Source organism: Halichoerus grypus, chromosome 4, assembly GCF_964656455.1.
Source record: "Halichoerus grypus chromosome 4, mHalGry1.hap1.1, whole genome shotgun sequence".
Lineage (NCBI taxonomy): Eukaryota > Metazoa > Chordata > Mammalia > Carnivora > Phocidae > Halichoerus > Halichoerus grypus.
The window spans coordinates 68,838,005-68,856,195 of NC_135715.1; the positions used below are offsets into that span (position 1 = coordinate 68,838,005).

Genomic DNA, 18,191 nt, shown 5'->3' on the forward strand with positions numbered 1-18,191 from the left:
GAGTTCCTCACACCAGGCAAGCTCTCTTTGCCATTGTGTCTTCACTGATGTTATTCCCGTGTCCCAGAATGCCCTTCCTCTCCTTATCGGCTTATCCCAGGCCTACTCTTCCTGTAAGACTCATTTGTTCTGCCATCTTTGTCTCCCTGACAAATCCCAGGCAGACTGATGGACTTCTCCCACAAAAATATTGAGCATAGATAAACTAACTTGGTAAAAGTTATTATTATTATTTACCCAGCCTTGGGAATAAGAGCACATGAAAGAAAACACATTTCCTTCACTGTTAAGTTCTGCACAGGGGAGGTCATGATTTGGATGTGAAATTAGCCGCCATTCAAGAGAAGATATTGAGTAACAGAGATGGCCCACAGGCCTGAGTTAGAATAGGCAGCCTAGGCAAACAATTTTTTTTTTCCTTTTTACCAGGGGCACATGATTTGTAGAAAAACGTGAACCGAACCCCTGGCCCCCACAACTTCTGTGAAGTGAGAAAGGGCTACTGAATGCCTACTAAGTGCATGACGCTTTTTGGAGAAATGCCACTTGAGAAATGGAAAATAAAAAAGGCTTGGAAACCATTTTTAGCATTAAATAATGTCTGCAAGCAATGTGATGTTGAAGTGACGATGGGGGAAAAATGTCTAAAATTTACACTGTATGGCTTTATGGATGAGTTTAGCCAGACAGACCCTCGCATCTGCCCTTGAACTCTGCAACTCACCAAGTACACGCCTGTGTTTATTTGTTGTAGTATTTTCAAGCACACTGAGGCAAGTTGCTCAACCTCACCTCCCTCAACTCTAAAGTGACAATTTTAACCCCTGAATTAACCCTTTGCATGTGGAAACACCTGGCCTACAACCTGGCACACCTGAGTTCCTTCTCTCTTCTCCTTCTGTGAAATAGGATACTACAAATACAACCCTGCTGGGCCCTCCCAGCCAGGCGTGTGCCTTTAATGCTCAGCCCGTAAGGCCCAAGAGGCAGAACCATGTCCTCTGAGGGCTCGGGAGCTCACCAGGGCTGGCCCTGTCTTTCCCCTACTATACCACTCGGGATGTGGTCAACCACAACTGACTGTTCTCAGTGGGCTAGAGATACCAATGCACGAGTGTGCGCCCGGTGCAGGCTGGCATGACTACAGCTTTGCAGCCAAGTACAAGCCACAAATCCTCAGTCTTTCTGGAATGACTCTCTGGAAACAACCTCGTTCGTAAGTGACGTTATCCAAATACTCACTTGCACATATTTTTCAATGGTCTTCAGAACTTCCACATTAAACTGTTTTACAGGGACGACGGACAGGTCCATGTAGCTGAGCAGACTGTAGATCACCTGGAGGAGGGGCTGCTGCATACTGGGGAGACCCTTCTCCAGCAGCTGTGGGAGGCAAGGCACAGTGTGACACAGTGTGACACCAGCCTGTTCATACAGGAGCACCAATGCCTCCCCACACCTTTATGAGCGCACATTTCCTTAGGAAGGAAAGAATCATAACCACTAAAGAAATGAAGATATCATTAAAGCCAGTGTAAGTAGTTCTGAATATATAGATATCATATCCACAGTGGAATACAAGAAACCTCAAAAGGAAAGCATCAAATACCACTAATTATTGGAGAATACAAAGTAACACAAAAGACACAAGTTATTAGTTATCAAACTGGCAAAGTTTCCCAAGTGATAATAGTATGGTTGATGATAAAAGATGGGTATTCTTACACATCAGTGGAAATGTAACTTGGATAATTTGGCAATTGGCCTCAAGAGTACTAAAAACAGTTTATAGCTTTTGAAATAGTAATTATCCTTCTAGGATCTTTTCCAAACCTATAGACACTAAGATTTATATATGAGATTTCAGCAAGGCGTTATTTATAATGGTAATAAACCCACAAAAAACTAAACAAGAAAGCTCTGCAAGCAATATAAATGTTGAACACTAGGGAAATGGATACAAAATTACGGTAAATTGTATGATGAAATATATAATCAAGAGAATGACATTTTTAAAGATTTTTATTTATTTGAGAGAGAGAGAGAGAATGAGCAGGGGGAAGGGTAGAGGGAGAAGGAGAAGCAGACTCCCTGCTGAGCAGGGAGCCCAATGCAGGACTCGATTCCAGGACCCTGGGATCATGACCTAAGCCAAAGGCAGACGCTTACCCCACTGAGCCACCCAGATGCCCGAGAATGACATTTTTAAAGATAGTAAAGGCTATTGGATAATATTAAGTCAAAGAGGAAGGATATGCAATTTCTGTATAGTAGATGATGCCAAAATCGATGTGAATGGGTGGGTGTTACAGAGAAATAACAATGGAAAGAAATCTAACAAAATGTTAACAGTGTTTCTCTCTAGATAACATAATGATTTTGGATGATTTTTTTTTTTTTATCTCCCCCTCCTGTTCTTTTCCCCACTTTTCTGTACCTACTAAACTTTCTTTTATGGACATATACTATGATATCAACACTATTTTAAAAAAAGAAAGCAAAATAATGAGAAGATTTATGTGACAGACATCATGATAAAAAGTTACTGTTCAAAACAAAGAACCGTAGAAATGATTCAAATAAATGCTGACATTCCACATCAAAAGTGGTCAGAAGAAATAACTCAGCAGTTAACACATGAGGAAATGAACAATTTGGAAAATCTAGTGCATGGAAAAGTGAACATTGTTCCTAGAAAGGAAATACACAAAGAGAATAATTTTAAAGTACCAATAAAAATATAAAACTGAAAAAAGGAATAAAAGGGATAATAAAATATAGTGAGGATATCGGAAAACACGTTTATACACTGTTGGCAGTATTGTAAATAGGGGCAATCTCTGTGAAGACCAATTTCCCAAATGTGTAGAACTAAATAATGTATTCATGTATCCATGCCCTTTACCTGAATAGTTACTTTGGGAAATGCCACCAGAAGAAATCACCTGGATGTTATCCGATAAGAAGTCTACATAAAAGGACCATTTGTAATAGAAAAAGATTATGAATATAAGCAACAGGGGAGATGTTTAAGCACATTGGGTTACATTAACCTGTTAGAATCCCACAGTTGTTGAATGTGACACTGTGTGAGCACAAAGTTAATGCTACGTGAACAGAGCAGCTCACAGGAAATACTGACCGTAGCTACCTAAAATTACATGTATGTGCCTGGCCAACACCTGAAAGAGCACATGAGTACTTGAATTAGGAATTAATATATACTGCAGGAAGTGAAGTTTATAATAAAATTTTCAGTGACAGTTTGTGACAAAGGCTCAATAGAACAAATTAGGTAATCCATTCTCATTTATTTTTATTGTGGTAAGATGTACATAACATAAATTTACCACTCTGACCACTGTTAAGTGTACAATTCAGTGGCATGAAGTGTATTCATACTGTTGTGTAACCATGGCCACTATTTATTTCCAGAATTTGTTCATCATCCCAAATGAAAACTCTGTTAAATGTAAAATGCTAAGGCTCCATTACCCCGTCCCCAACCCCTGGTGACCACTATTCTACTTTCTATCACTACAGATTTGCCTATTCTGTGCACCTCACAGAAGTGGGTTCCTGTTATATTTGTCCTTTTGCGTCTGGCTTCGTCCACTTAGCATGATGTTTTCAAGGTTCATCCATGTCGTGCTATGTGTCGATGCTTTGTTCCTCTTTAAGTCTGAATAATATGTATGTGTGCATATGCCACATCCCATTTGTACTTTTGAAACCTTATGTCTAGTGATCCAAGCAAGTCTTACCTCCTTGCTAACTTACACTTCACTTTGTTTTAAAAAAGGCATCGTCTGCCTTCATAAGCAGGGCATTTACGTTGGTTATCCCAGTATTTCTTGTGAGCTGAGGCATGTGTGTGCTTTCTTAGTAATTCTTGCAGGGACAGATGTGACCAAGGTGATTATCCAAAGCAGCAGGGTGGCATATAAGAGAGGCTCCTTAAAGTGCCAGGGATGGGATGGAGTGTGGAAAGAACCTTTGGCTGTTGACAGTCTGAATGCAGCTCACATATTGCTGACCCAGACTGCAAATGAAAATCCTGCAGATCAACTATCAGTGTTGATGGATAGGGCAAGGACCCTCTTCCAGGTACAAGAGTTCAGTCTTGTGGAGCCTTCAGAGGATGACTGACTCTCTAGCCTATCTGCACCCTGTACTGGTGACATAACAAAGAGAAGTTAGAATGTACCATCCTCGTCACTTCTGAAAAGGCCCTAGCAAGAGGTATGCGTGCACCTCCCTCAAGCAAAAGCAACGGTGAATATGCTAAACCAAGGTGACTGTTACGGCCATTTCACTCAGATTTCACGACCTTGTGTGTTAAGCTAGTGAGTGACCAGAGGTGCTACCAGAATACATTTCATCACTTGTCCGATATGCTATGTATTTCCAGGACGAAGGACATGGGGCTTGGAACCAATGTGCTAGAAACACAGTTGTATGAGGACGAAAATCCCATTCAAGTTTAAAAAACAAACTTAAAAGATGAAGATAAAAAGCTTATTTCAAAATAGATGCTTTGTTAATTGGTTTAGAGCAAAGAACCATTAAACATACCAAGTCACACAGTAACTCCTTAAATAAGATTTGAACACCTGGAGTAGTTAGGATACAATTTCCCCATTTCTGGAAGGTACTGACAGGTATTAGTGCAGTAAAAAGAAGGAATTTAAGTTTTTGAGGCAGGAATACCCCAGTTCAAAGGCTGGCTCTGCCACCTGAAACATATGGCAGGTTATTTAACCTGGTTGGGCCTCAGATTCTTTGAGGATAGCGTCCTCATCACTGCATTGTTGTGAGGATTTAAAATGCTTCATACAGCATCTATGGTAATATATAATAGGCACTCAATAAATGAAGAGATTATTATCCATTCCATGTAAATTTTTTACCCATGAAAACTATAGTGGGTATCCTTAATTGAAGAGCTTACCTCTGCCAGGTAGGTCACCATATTCAAGGTAATGTCAGCGTATGCTTCGTGAAGGTATCGGCAGACCACGTTGACCCACGTGGCACAGTCCCTCGTGTAGCTGTGTGTTTTATAGAGAGTCATGACATGTGCAAGATTGGAAAGTTTGGGATTCTTTTCTTCCAAACACACCTTTTAAGAGAAGAAAATCAATTAGGGATAAAATAGCCTGATGAGCAGGAAGATGTGTCAGAAATTTTGCTGGAAGATTGCAATGTTTGCAATTTTGCTTTGGAATCTGGAAAACACATTGATACTTTTTTTTTTTTTGTGCAAGATGCAGAAGTGCTTATCTTAGTCATTAGCTAATATAATTTTCACAGATTCTTTCCACCTGTCTTCTCAATAATGAAACCACAAGACAATGTGCATTGGCTACTCAGAGATGTAAATTACTAGCCATATCACAGTTATGATTTTCAGGTTTTGTGAAACTCATTTCCCTTTCAGGGCAATTTCTGCTTAGCATTGGACCTTCCGGAAGGCCTGTATGGATCCACCTGAGTGTGGCGGCAGAAATCGTACCTGAGCAATCCTTTCGGCTATATCCTTGCAGAACTGATTGGGATTTTCAAAATGTTGGATCAGCTGGGGCAGGAGACACAACACGTTCAGTGGAAACCCTGGATCAGAGAAGATGCAGTGGAGATAGCTGAATATGGTGCATTTTAACTGTTAACCGTGGGAAGGAATATTGCAGATTTCTTCCCAAGGTGATCCAAAAGCAGTCTTTTGAACCAGCTTTACTGTGATCTAACACAAAATCCAGGAAAAAAAGGGTACAACCACAATGACACCAGTTATAGAGGAGGAACTTGAAGTAGATGGGTAATTCTGAGATATGGTGACTATCTTGCTATGGGCTGTGAATCAGGATGACTGGCAGAGATTTTAAAAAGCAGCTTATAATGAACTGAAGCACTAGTTTGAAACTTTTATCAAAAACTGTATTTTAAGAAAAGCTTGTATGAGAGGGCATAGGCCAACCAATTTAAGTCTTACTCATGTAATGTAATCAAAAAGACTCTTTAAAATGGTAAGTAATGGCTTAGTACCACTGTGTTAAGCTCTACCTTCATGAAAAGAAGTCTGGGCCACATGCCATGGTATTAAAAATACGGCTGGTGATTTGGCTTGATTCAAAACGATAGGGAACCAAGCGAATTTTCAAGAGGGGGGAAAAAAAGCTAAGAAAACAAAAAAGATTTAGGAGTTAAGAAAAAATAGAAAAAAGGTTTATCTGTACAAGAACAATGGAATAAACTGACAGTACCTGTGATTTGATCTGGAAAGCACAAAGAAATCATTAATATATAACTTCTGCCCCTGTCACGCTATTGCCTTAAACATGTCTCCCACAATTTAAATAGTTTTAAGTAAGAAATGACAAACTACTCCCAAAGAACAATTTCTAAACAGAATTGTTGAAAGTACTAAGCCCATTACCATATTACACTCAACGCTAACACAACCACCACCAGAACTGCAAGAGAATGAGTGATGTTGGCCTTACCAATGGCTTGGGATGAATCCACCATGGATACTTTGGATACTGGTGTGAGCAAACTGAAAAGCTGCAGGGTCAGGTCGGTGGTGGTGAGGGAGGTGAATCCTTTCAGCAGCAGCTGCTGCAACCCTGAGAAGTCTGACCACTTGAGCTGTGCCTGGAGTTTTTCAAGTTTTTCTCGGTTCTCAGCTTTATCAAGTGGCATGTGAGCCAGTAGCCTGTTCAACAGCCTCAAGGCCATTAGGTATTCAAATTCAAAATCAGATTCCATCAAGGCCACTGTGACCCAAAAGATGGTGGCCAACAAGTTGGTTGGATGGTTTATGTGTGATGGGTCTGAGAGGCTGTCCTTCAAGGAAGATGAGCTTCTTGTTTTTGAGGACAGGCCTTGTTGGGTACAAGCCTGAATTCTGTCCAGTGTGGCACTCCGGGGTGGGTCTGAGGATCGGTCGACAACACCAAATTTCTTGGGCACAGAAAAGCTTCTTTGATGCCGGCTCCGTTCTGCGGTTGCTGTATTGCCACTGGCCGCCCCAGGGTTCACATTTAGTTGTCCTGTGCTCTTTCTGCTTGCTGTTAGTTTAGTGCTAGAGCTTAAATCTGGTGATGAAGAGCTGGGTATAAAAGTAAAAAAGTTCAAAAGAAAGCCAACATGCTTCAGTGAAGAGCCAGTCCTTTTAAGATCCACTGAGAAATAATAAGGTAGGGAAATCGTTCTTTGGAAATACTATTATTTTTTTCTCATACACTTAAGCTTACAGGAATAAATCTTCTATTCCTAAACTTAAAGCTATGAAAAACAAAACAATGAGAAACCTCACGAACAAAACAGCAACAAAACCTAATACTGACTTACTGAAAGGCTAAAGAAGAGCAGTTGGTGGTAAAGTTTACTGATCTTTCATTTATATTTTTGTTTGACTTTGGGCAGGAGTAATTTAGAAATAGAGTATACCTGATAGGCACACAGTTTAATATTCTATTAACTGACTGATAAGAACAGAAATGGAAAGGATATTATCTAGAAAGAAAAAAGTTAGTAACTGCATCAAAGGAAATTTTTTATGCTTATAAAATATCTATGAGAAATGATCTCTAAGCCTATTTCAGGCTGAAAAGATAAAACTCTTTATCAGTATTCTTGCTAAATTCTTACTGACTGAGATAAATCTGCAGGTTTATATAGAAAATGTGTATGATGCTAGGAATCATACTAAAATCACCTATCCATAAAAAATGCTCAACTTAAAAGTGAAACAAGGCTCAGCGTGATTTATGATAACATTACTGACTCAATTTCAAGCAAAATGAGCTCAATTATACAAACAGAATACAGAATTGTGAATGATTTGAAATGGGTAAACATTGGCAGGAGCAAAAGGAACAAAAATAAAAAAGAAAGATCCTAAGATAGGGATTTATTCAAGTAAAATCAACATTAATTCTAGCTGTTTTTATAGTGATGATTCAGATGAGTTTTGTATATATTCATTCAAAAATAACATTTAGTTTTGGTTTCTGTTTATAATGTAATAAATAGGATAATTATTAAATAAAATTTGAAAAAGTACTCAAAGACATAACACAGAAAATGAAAAAGTATTAATATTTGTATTATTTTAAAGTAACATTTCTCCTCTATCTTCCTAATGTTTAAAAATACTTATATAATGTGTATATATTGGGTGCCCCATAACTTTCTCTCTTTTTTTTTTAAACTAAAGAAAAAGTCATATATCAAAAACTAGATGTGTTCTTTGGACTTTGCCCAAAGTCCAGGCATCTCTCAAATATTCAGTCCAGCCTATTTGATTTCAGGAGTCATGAAGCTGCTTCTCACCGAGATAATACCGTTAAGAGATCGCTGTTCTTCAAGCAGTCAGACAGGTTATCCACAGCAGCTTCCAACGTAAGGAGTGCCTCCATTACGTAACCCTGCCAGACATGCAAAGATAACATTTTGTACTGCTTAAAACTCCTGCTCACTTCCTGAAGATAAATTTAATTAACGCAAACTTTATTCAGTCTAATGTTAATATCACTGAGGGCTAGACAGCCATTGTTACTGTAACTGACCAAGTCTAAAAACAAATTTTAAGGACCACTTAGGAAATGCAGATGGCTTAGCTGTTAGGGAGTCACAAAGATCTATTTCCCGAGATCTGAGGTCCTGAACAGCTCAATCTCATTTGAAATCCAACAGGGAGAGGGCAAGGCTAAAGGTGGCAGTCATGGCCCCTTGCTGAGGGGGATGGCGGGCACTTGAAAGACAGAGTGGCAATGTCTCAGCCAGAGATAAGAGCTGAGGTATGAGAAGGGCTGTGCCTCAGTGATATTTTGAAGAGCACATCCAATGGCCGGAAAGAGGAAAAGAGGCTAGAGTTCACAGGTGTGCAGGTCTCCTGGGATATAGTAGCTTTTCTGATGGAAAAGAAGGGAAAGAAGGGCTTGGCTCAAGCTGCAGAGCTTGTAATGCCCTTGGCTTTCAACCAGCTCCCCAGTCCTTGGGCTCTACCTACAGGGTCTTTCTTCTTGTGGTATCTACTCCCTCCATTACTTCTTCAGCTCTTCTCAGTGTACTGAAGCCTAGCTATACAGAGAGGGGTAGTGCTTTGCACAGACATAATGGAGATCCCTTCTCTGGGTAGGGAGATGGCACAACTGCATCCTAGGTTGGTGACAAAAAGACAAAAACAATACAAATAATTCCCCGATTCCCCGTCAAATAAAACCAACAACAAAAACCACCAAGAAGGAGTCCCCAAGGGATTTTCAGTGGCTGGCTCAATAAAACAATAGCCACTGGATTTCTAGAACAATGCTCCTTGAAGTGCTTTTTGTAAATATAAAAGTTAATCTCTAAAAATTCTTTTAAATAAATTACATATGCCCAAATGGTTGGAATAATTGCGAGAGAAAGAAGGCTCAAAGAAACCTGTTAAGGCCTCATCTTTGACATGAGAGAAAGAGAATGCGTTCAGTGGTCTTTCCTTCCATACCTGAATCTCATCTCCATGTTCTCCGATCACCTCCACCAGTCTGGAAAGAAGGTCAGACAAGGCGTGTGCTGACAGAGGTTGCTTGAGCGCCCGGAATATCTGGAAGGACCGACCGGCATAGTGCCTTGAGGAGCTTGCAAGGGCCGTCTGCAATGCAACTTCACTCAAATGTTGCTCCAGGTGGAAACCTAGGCACCAAGGGGCCAGAGGTAGGTCAACTGATACTCCTCAAATCCTGCGGTCACTAGTTATCTATAGGCGTAAATCAGGTTACCTGCACAGAGCTGCCTCCTGGTGGTACTTGTTTAGAAATTAACCATTTTAAAATTTAAAAACCCCCAAATTTGGATAGATCTTCAAGAGGCATAGTGCAGTAGAAACAGTCAGAAGCTTTGAAGCAAGATGGTTCTAGCTTTGAACGAGGGGTTTTGAGACGCTGGGAAAGAAATGTATTCTCTATGAGCCTGTTTTCTTATTTTTAACTGTAGAGTAATAGTATCCATCTCCTAGAGTTGTTGTAGAAATTCAACAATTCAAAAAATGCTTTTAGTACAGCATCTGACACATAATACCGACTCACAAATGTATTCTTGTTTGTTGCCCTACTATTTTTCTACACTGTTCTTCTGAACTCCTTTTTTGCATGGAATACTTTGACTCCTGTTTTCATAAAAGAATGTGTTGGGAACAAGTTTTCAGAGTACTTGTGTATGTAAAAGAAAGCTGTTAGTGGATCTAGTCAATTCTAAACACAACCAAAGCCTATAGCAAAGTCACTGCTCTTCAGAATAGTCTATAAATATGCAGATATTGAAATGTAGATGTTGCCAAGAAGGCAGCCATCATTTAAACTCTCGCCTGAATATTGGTTCTTCCAATAGCATGAAGGTCGTCTCAGTCATCAGAAAACCACTTGATCAGATGGAAAAGAAAATGTGAGGTAAAGCACAGGATTGAATTCTGGACCACTATCTGTACTTTCTGCTGTGTCTCTCTGCAGGAGAAAACCTGACTACAAAGTCAGAGGACACGATGAAAACAGTGATTTTGGCTGTCTCTGTGATCTAGAGGGCTCTGTGGTACATTTGATTGTCACATAAAAGTGAATCAGGAAGGATAATTTAATGTCATTGTTCTTAGCTGCTGCCAGGCTGTTTGGCCCTAGGGACCTGTAGACTATATAAGAGAATGTTCCTGCTCAGCAGACAAAGGGTCCTGGAAAATGGACTTAGGCATGCATACTCAGGGTAGTAAACACAGGATTAAACCCATACAGGCCGTTCAATGGATGATGTTTCAAAACAGAATTTGTTACCTTCATTTTGTTTTATTTTCCTACTTAATTTTATTATGTGTGGGGTTAGATTCTCTGTTGATGAACTAAAACGTTATTTACACCACCATGGACCTGAAGGCTAGAAGGACGCTAGGAGGATTGCAGAACCCCAGCGCAACTATGACAATGTCCTTAAAGAAAGGCTATTTAATGTGTCACACAGCAACCCTACATTTCCCAGCTTTTCCTGCAGCTAGATGTGATCTCATGCCTGAGTTCTGGCCAGTGGAATGTGAGAAGAAACCTTGGATGCCACGTTTGAGCTCGGTGTGGTGTAAATCCCTCCTGAGTAATCCTCCACCTACGCTCTTCCTCCACCTGCTGGCTGGGTGAGGAGGGTTGAGGAGAGGCCTCTGAGTAATGGGGGTGACAGAGCCACAGGACGGAGGGTCTGTGAAGCGCCATGTGGAAGGCCACTGGACAAACATCTATGCTGACCTGTTATGGGATCTAGATGTAAGCTTCTACTATGTTAGCCTCTGAACTTTGGGGGTTGTGTGCCATAGCTGCTGTGCTACTCTAATACAAGCGTCTCCCGGAACACGTTTTATCCTGCTCCAGGGGAAATGGGCACAAAGCAGGGCTGTACGGGGAAACCGTAGTGAGTAAGAGTATCCGGGGTAAGATGTGGAAAGGCAGCCTCTAAGCACCCTCTGAGGAAACAGTAAAGGGATTTGTGTGTTTTCTCATTTTTATTATCTTCATACAATCTAAGGTTTTAGACAAATTAATGGTTCACACACAAACAATAAATTTCTTCCTTTGGATTATGTTCAATTATTAAATGACTTTTAAGTGGGGGAAATACCGAGGTAAGAGGCCTTAATGTTTCAAAAATATTCCAAAGGAGACACTCAAAACAAGAAATGTGAATCCTATTCCTGAAATGAGTTTCTCATGTCAGTTTATCAGTATTTTTTTTTTTTTTTTTTTGAAAGCACCCTGTGATAACTAGAAGAGATGTGACTAGTCTGGAATGTTCCGAACTGTGAGGTGTGCTCATCATCAGAGGAGCTGGGAAAGCCAGGGAGCCATCTTTCCTGTGGCCAGCCTGGTGTGGGGGAAGAAGGTAGGGACACTTGTTGCATCATGCTGGGGAACCAAATTTAAATTTCACATGCAAACCAGCCCTGGCCAAGTTGAATCTGAATGGTATACAGCCAAGGGCTTAAACATCACGATGCGGCTATAGTCTAAATAAGAATCATACTGTGTTCAGAATATTGAATGATCATTAGCATAGGAATTACTAGCAAATACTCTCAAAGTTAACATTTTATCACAAAATTCTTTTTCTAACCAGTTTTCAAGTCTGACAATTTTTCACAGCTGGGTCTGAATACAGTCAATAAGATTTACTACTCATGCCCTTCTTTGTTTTGTAAAATTTAAAAATTTGAGTATACATGACACACAATGTCACACTAGTTTCAGGCGTACAATATAGTGATTCAACTTCTCTATATGTTATGCTGTGCTCGCCAGAAGTGTAACTACCATCCGTCACCATACAACACTGTTACAATATCATCGACTAGATTCCCTATGCTGTACCTTTTTTCCCTGTGACTTATTCATTCCATAACTGGAAGCCTGTACCTACTACTCCCCTTTACCTATTTTGCCCATATCCCTACTCCCTTTGTTCCAGCAACAATCAGTTTGTTCTCTTTATTTATAGGTCTGATTCTGCTTTTATTTGTTTATTCATCTGTTTTTTAGATTCCACATATGAGTAAAATCATATTGTTTTGTTTTTTTTTTCTCAGTCTGACTTACTTCACTTAGCATAATACCCTCTGGGAACATCCATGTTGTCACAAATGGCAAAAATCTCATCCTTTTTTGGCTGTATATATTATGATACATTCTATTATATATTCCATTATATATGTTTATTATGTATATGTATAGTATGTATATTATATGTAATGGAATATATATGGAACGGATATATATCTACATCTATACATACACACACACGTCTTCCTTATCCATTCATCTATGGGTGGACACTTGGGTTACTTCCCTATCTTGGCTATTGCAAATAATGCTACAATAAACATAGGAGAGCATGTATCTTTTCAAATTAGTGTTTTCATTTTCTTTGAATAAATGCCCAGTCCAAAATTATTGAATCACTTGATATTTCTATTTTTAACGTTTTGAGGGAATTCCATATTGTTTTCCATAGCGGCTGTACCAATTTACATTCCCACCAACAGAGCCTGAGGGTTCCTTTTTCTCCACATCCTTGTTATTTCTTGTCTTTTTGATTCTAGTCATTCTGATAGGGGTAAGGTGATATCTCATTGTCATTTTGATTTGCACCTGATGAGTAGTGATGTTGAGCATCTTTTCACATGTGTGTTGTGTCATGGCCTTCTTTAAATAAAATTAATATTATAGGGCATAGTTTAATTCTAGTGAGGTAAACGAAGCAAGGAGAACAGTGACCTTTGGGAATTATTTGATAGAGCATAATGCAAAAATACAAGACATTAACAATCATTCAGTTAGGCACATCTGAAATAAACCTCAAAGCTCCCCAATGAATATTCTTCTGCTATCAATGCTCAATGCAGAACTATATATACTATATAATATATATATACATAAATACACACACACACACACACACACACACACACACATGCTATATGCAGAACTATATATATATATACGAAGTGTGTGGTCATAATGGGAAGAATATGCTCCACTACATGGAATGTTAGAAGTGGCATTTGGGGAAACAGGATAAAGTACCTGATTTGGAGTCTTTAAATACAGATACAACATGACGTAGAAAATTAGTGAGCTGTTCAGCACTCTTTGAATTTTGATTTTTGGGTGTGATGTCTTCATGGCACCAAAGTGGACCAAATGCCCTTAAATAAAACATACAAAATGTTAAAAATAAAACCATTTAAATATAATCATTTTGCATTTTTAAAACCATGTATGCAGTTGTAACTCCAAGGGCACCATATGATTTTTAAATTTTACTGATTAATGTGGGGTTAATTTCAGTCTTGTAAAGCTTAAGAGCGTACTCAAAACAGATCTAGTTAATTTACGGAGGTATATTTTTTCTTATGTTTTACTCACAAAATGAAAACCTCACAAAATTTACTCACGAAATTAAAACCTCTCAATTCACCAGAATAGTGTTTACACATAATAGGTGCTACATGTTTGTCAAATAAAGTGATATAAAATGTTAATTAAAATATAGGTTTAGACATAGACTCTATTTGTACATTTTAGATTTGCAGAGATAATTGCCTTTATCAGGATCATATCATTAGGCTATCAAATACTGTAGAAACAAATTGAAGATACAGCCTCTGATATGTACTTGGTTTTCAACAGGAAGAACAGGATGGAGCCGGATGTGAGAATTTCAGAGAACACTCTTCCCAGCATGTGAACATGCGGTACTGACAGTGTTGAGTGGTGAGCATACTTTTATTCTCCGCAAACCATTCAGGTCTCTGAGATACCCTGGCTGTAGGCACCATCAGCCCCCTTCTGAAGCTTCCTGTTCATTAAAACCTATATTGAACTGAGAGCTGCAAAGAATACTCTGAAATTAACTGAGGAAAGAAAATCCTTTTCTCATTTTTTGCATTAATTGATACATTGGTGGAAGAAAGAAAAATCGTGGGTATCAGATAACATCTATACAGACTAGACTTCCGGGATTTAATGCACTGAGAAAGGAGAGCAGCTCCTCCCCCCATACAGCATGGTTTTCTTAATACAAATACTGGACCCTGGGATGCTGGAAATTCTGAAGCCTTACAAGCTAAATTGTTCAGTAGGAGAACCAGAAGACAAAAAGACAAAAAACAGGATTGCTTGCAGCTTTTCTTGATTTTGATCATCAGTTTGCTTCCTTTCCTATCATGCTTCCTATTGTTTCTGACTTCCATTTATCAATGATTCTGGATTAGATGAGCAGACAGTGGTCCCCTCTGCAGCTGCTCCTGGGTCGACCATGGCTAATATATTTGGTTTCCAGAGCGATGTGCTTTGCCAAGTCTCAGAACTCCCAGATCCTGGCAGCTCTAATAGATGATTAAAGTCATCCTCATGGCGGGGCGCTACTGTGTCCTGTCTCCATCTGCTGCATTGTCTTTGTCCGTGAAACCTCCTGCCCATCAAGTGTGCCATCAGTGGGATCTTAGACAACTTCTGCCAGGATCTACCTGGTGCACAGACTTCAGCAGATGCAATTTTGAAGAGAAAAGAAGGCTTTGCTAAAGCCGAGGGCTCGCTTTTCCATCTGTGTGGTTTTAAACGGATGACATTTCCCCCCAAAGAACAACCTAAAGACAGGCCCCTGTCTCCTGACCCCTCACTACCTGGTCGTCAGAAACTCAATGAGCTTGTTTGCCTTCTCATCCGCTTCAGCAGTTGTGTCCGTGTCCTCCACTTCCTGGGTCATCTGCGGGAGGTTCCCGCTGCTGCCCCCCAGACTGATGCTGGAGGACGTGGAACTGGAGCTCAGCCCTGAGTCTGGCACTGGGGATGATTGGTCCTCTCTCAGGAAGTCAAAGCCACCTGGTGGGACAAGAAGGTCAAGGCAGAATGTGGTAGGCAGGGTGCTTCATGTGGTTAGGAGGTGAGCAAACAGAAGTGCGTAGTTATTTAAATGTTTTGGAGAAAAAACATTTGATTGTGGCTGTGGTTATGATGAAATGAGACTGATATTCTTTCCTTGCTTCTGGAATAGTTGCACTGCCATGTAAACCAGGGTGTCTTTGGTAATAGGGGTGTCACCTGCTGTTTTCTACTCTGGTGTGTGAATCGATGCTTTCTGCAAAAGAAGTGGGGTGTGTATGTGTGTGTGTGTGTGCATGCAAATATGTGCACACGCACGCACATGTGCACAGACCCACAAACAGTTCCACTATACATGTGGACCCAACTGTGCTGTTCATAAATTATTCCTGGGTATTAGACTACTTACATCAGGGAAATGATACCATTTTTGAGGATACCAGCACTTAGTAATTGATAAGTTATACATAATGTTTTGAGTAAATGAACTTACAACTGTAAATATTATGTGCATATTAATATGTTTTAATAAAATATATCGCATGGCAGTCAAAGAAATATGGTAGAAATAAATACTATGTTTTTTTTCCCCACCTCATATTTGGTTATCATTCTACATCTCTGGATGTGTTGTTGGTTTGAAAATGTATATACACAACCAACCCTTTTCTCCTACTTAATAATCATAAAAAGTCCATAGAATCTGACAGATACCCTGAAATAGGAGTGAGGAGCCGTAGGCCTGAATATCATCCCTGCCATTTATTGTGCAGTCTTAGGGAGTTTACATAACTTCTCTGTACCTTAGTTTCCTATTATAAAAGAGTAAGACAATAATTTCTATCACACAATCACACAAGTTTTTAGCCTGGATTTAAAAGGAACCATAGTTGAAACTAGGTGTTCAGTAAGTATTAGTAAATGTTTATGAAGAGGAGACATGTTCCAAACCCTTCGTACCCCTATTCCACGTATGCTGTAGATTCAATCATTTTAGCTATCTGTTGTTTGTCTCGACTATGGTATATTGTGTTTTGTTCTGTAAATTTCCACTTTATGCCACACCAGTGGTATAGTGAATACAAAACTGATGCACTCAGGGATACACAACTTAATGGACATTACAACATTCTCAGTCTAAGACCATGTGCTTAATGGAATACATCCTTATTGTGGGGAATTAGGACAGCCAGAAGTCTTCAGATTCTTTTAATTAAACATCTACAGTAAAGAGAGTTTTCTGTCTCTGAGTGGCTATTGATGGGTTATTTTCAATAAAGTGTAGCTTGGTTTAAAATAAAGGGCTTAAACTGAGATCAGTAGTCCTGATATCTCAGACTTAGTGACTTCATGTTTGTTTTCCAAAGAAATATCTTAACGTCAAAGGACAAGACAGCACTGAGTACAAGTGATGAGTAAAAGGCACATCCTCTTCAAGATTATGAATAAAGTATGCGGTGACATATGAAGTGCCATACCATATCCAGTGCCAATGTAATGTACAAAATAGTCAGGAATGTTAGTTCATTCTCATTTTAAGATATTTTAAATGTTCTGATTCTAAATGAAAACCGCTGGCCAACCCTTCTGGGAAAGTTTTCATGAATAGCTCAAAACAGCAGAGTAATTTGACTCAAACATGACTCAGCTAATGCTTTCTGTTCTCATTTCTAAGAAGAAAATTTTGGTTTTAAAACAGCAATGGTTCTCAGTAGACTTCCACTCATGGTGCCTTCCAGAAAAATCAGTCACTTTAATAAAGTGAAAATTCCTTCAGGGGAACTAGAAGGTACACAAGTGGTACATCGGGCACCCTGGCAATGACCTGCTCTCAAGGTGATGGAGAAGGTCACTGTTTTGTGCATTCTTATCCTTCAGTGTTTGAGACTGATGCTCTTGGCCAAAGGGCATCTTAATTTTCAATGTTATCAGTAGGAGCATATTTAATGAGAGCAGCAAGCATAATAATAAGGAAAAAGACATTTGAAAATATTCAATAGTGAAGAAGGATTTTGAGAACCACGTTAACCATCAGGTGGAATGGTGTATATTTATGGTGCTGCTACTTGCTCGCTTGGAAAGTTGGGGGCTGATCACATTAGGAAAGTTAATTTGGGCTCCACTGACACCGTAAGTTACCTTCGCGTTTGTGATTCTGTCTCAGGCTCTCTGCCACTCCTTTCATTACCTGTGTAGAGATACTCTGGTTGATAAGCTGGCTGAACTGTGAGAGTCTTAGCTTCGCCCATCTCTCGAGTCTGCAGGAGCACAGAAGCAATGGCATGAAAATTACTGTTGCAAGAGAGGGCAATCAAGAGGTGAAGAAGCAATTTTTTGCTGTGTTCAAAGACTTCAGGCCGGTAATGGTCCAAACCTGGAACAAAACAGTGGAATCTCTTAGTATAAACAAGTTTTAAGCTCGTTTAGATTCCAGGGATAGTAAAGATTCCAAGTCACTCGGGAGGAACATGTTAAAAGAATGTTCGGTTTTCTTTGTTATTGTTTGTGTTACCAACATAAAGAAGTTGGGCTTAGGAAAAATAAAATGCTTTATTCCTCAAATCAAATGTTCTCATAAAATGCTGATAGATGGACTTTTCTTGACCTCTCAGTAGCATTTGACATGGTTAGCATTCCTCCTTTGTGGGCTGTTCTCTTCCCCGGATCTCCCTGTTAACTGAAGGATTCTAACTTTGTTCGTCTCTAACTAAATTTCTGAATCTCCCTGGCTTGTTCCTCTCCCCCTTTTTGCTCTATAATCTGGCTCTTTTAAAATCTCAGTGCTTGGCTGAC

At 39.5% G+C, this 18,191-nt stretch overlaps 1 protein-coding gene across 15 annotated transcripts in view; it reads right to left on the reverse strand.

Annotated features, from left to right (window-relative positions):
- Positions 1–18,191, reverse strand: part of FRY (FRY microtubule binding protein) — a 425,755-nt gene that overhangs the window by 50,612 nt on the left and 356,952 nt on the right. For all 15 annotated transcript variants that reach the window (XM_078070487.1, XM_078070483.1, XM_078070485.1 and 12 more), the window contains 9 exons: positions 17,587–17,772; positions 15,200–15,398; positions 13,599–13,720; positions 9,497–9,684; positions 8,338–8,432; positions 6,504–7,111; positions 5,516–5,613; positions 4,952–5,122; positions 1,243–1,383 (listed from right to left, as the gene is read on the reverse strand). In XM_078070487.1, coding sequence (XP_077926613.1) covers positions 1,243–1,383; positions 4,952–5,122; positions 5,516–5,613; positions 6,504–7,111; positions 8,338–8,432; positions 9,497–9,684; positions 13,599–13,720; positions 15,200–15,398; positions 17,587–17,772 — 1,808 coding nt within the window. The remainder of the gene's footprint in view (positions 1–1,242; positions 1,384–4,951; positions 5,123–5,515; positions 5,614–6,503; positions 7,112–8,337; positions 8,433–9,496; positions 9,685–13,598; positions 13,721–15,199; positions 15,399–17,586; positions 17,773–18,191) is intronic.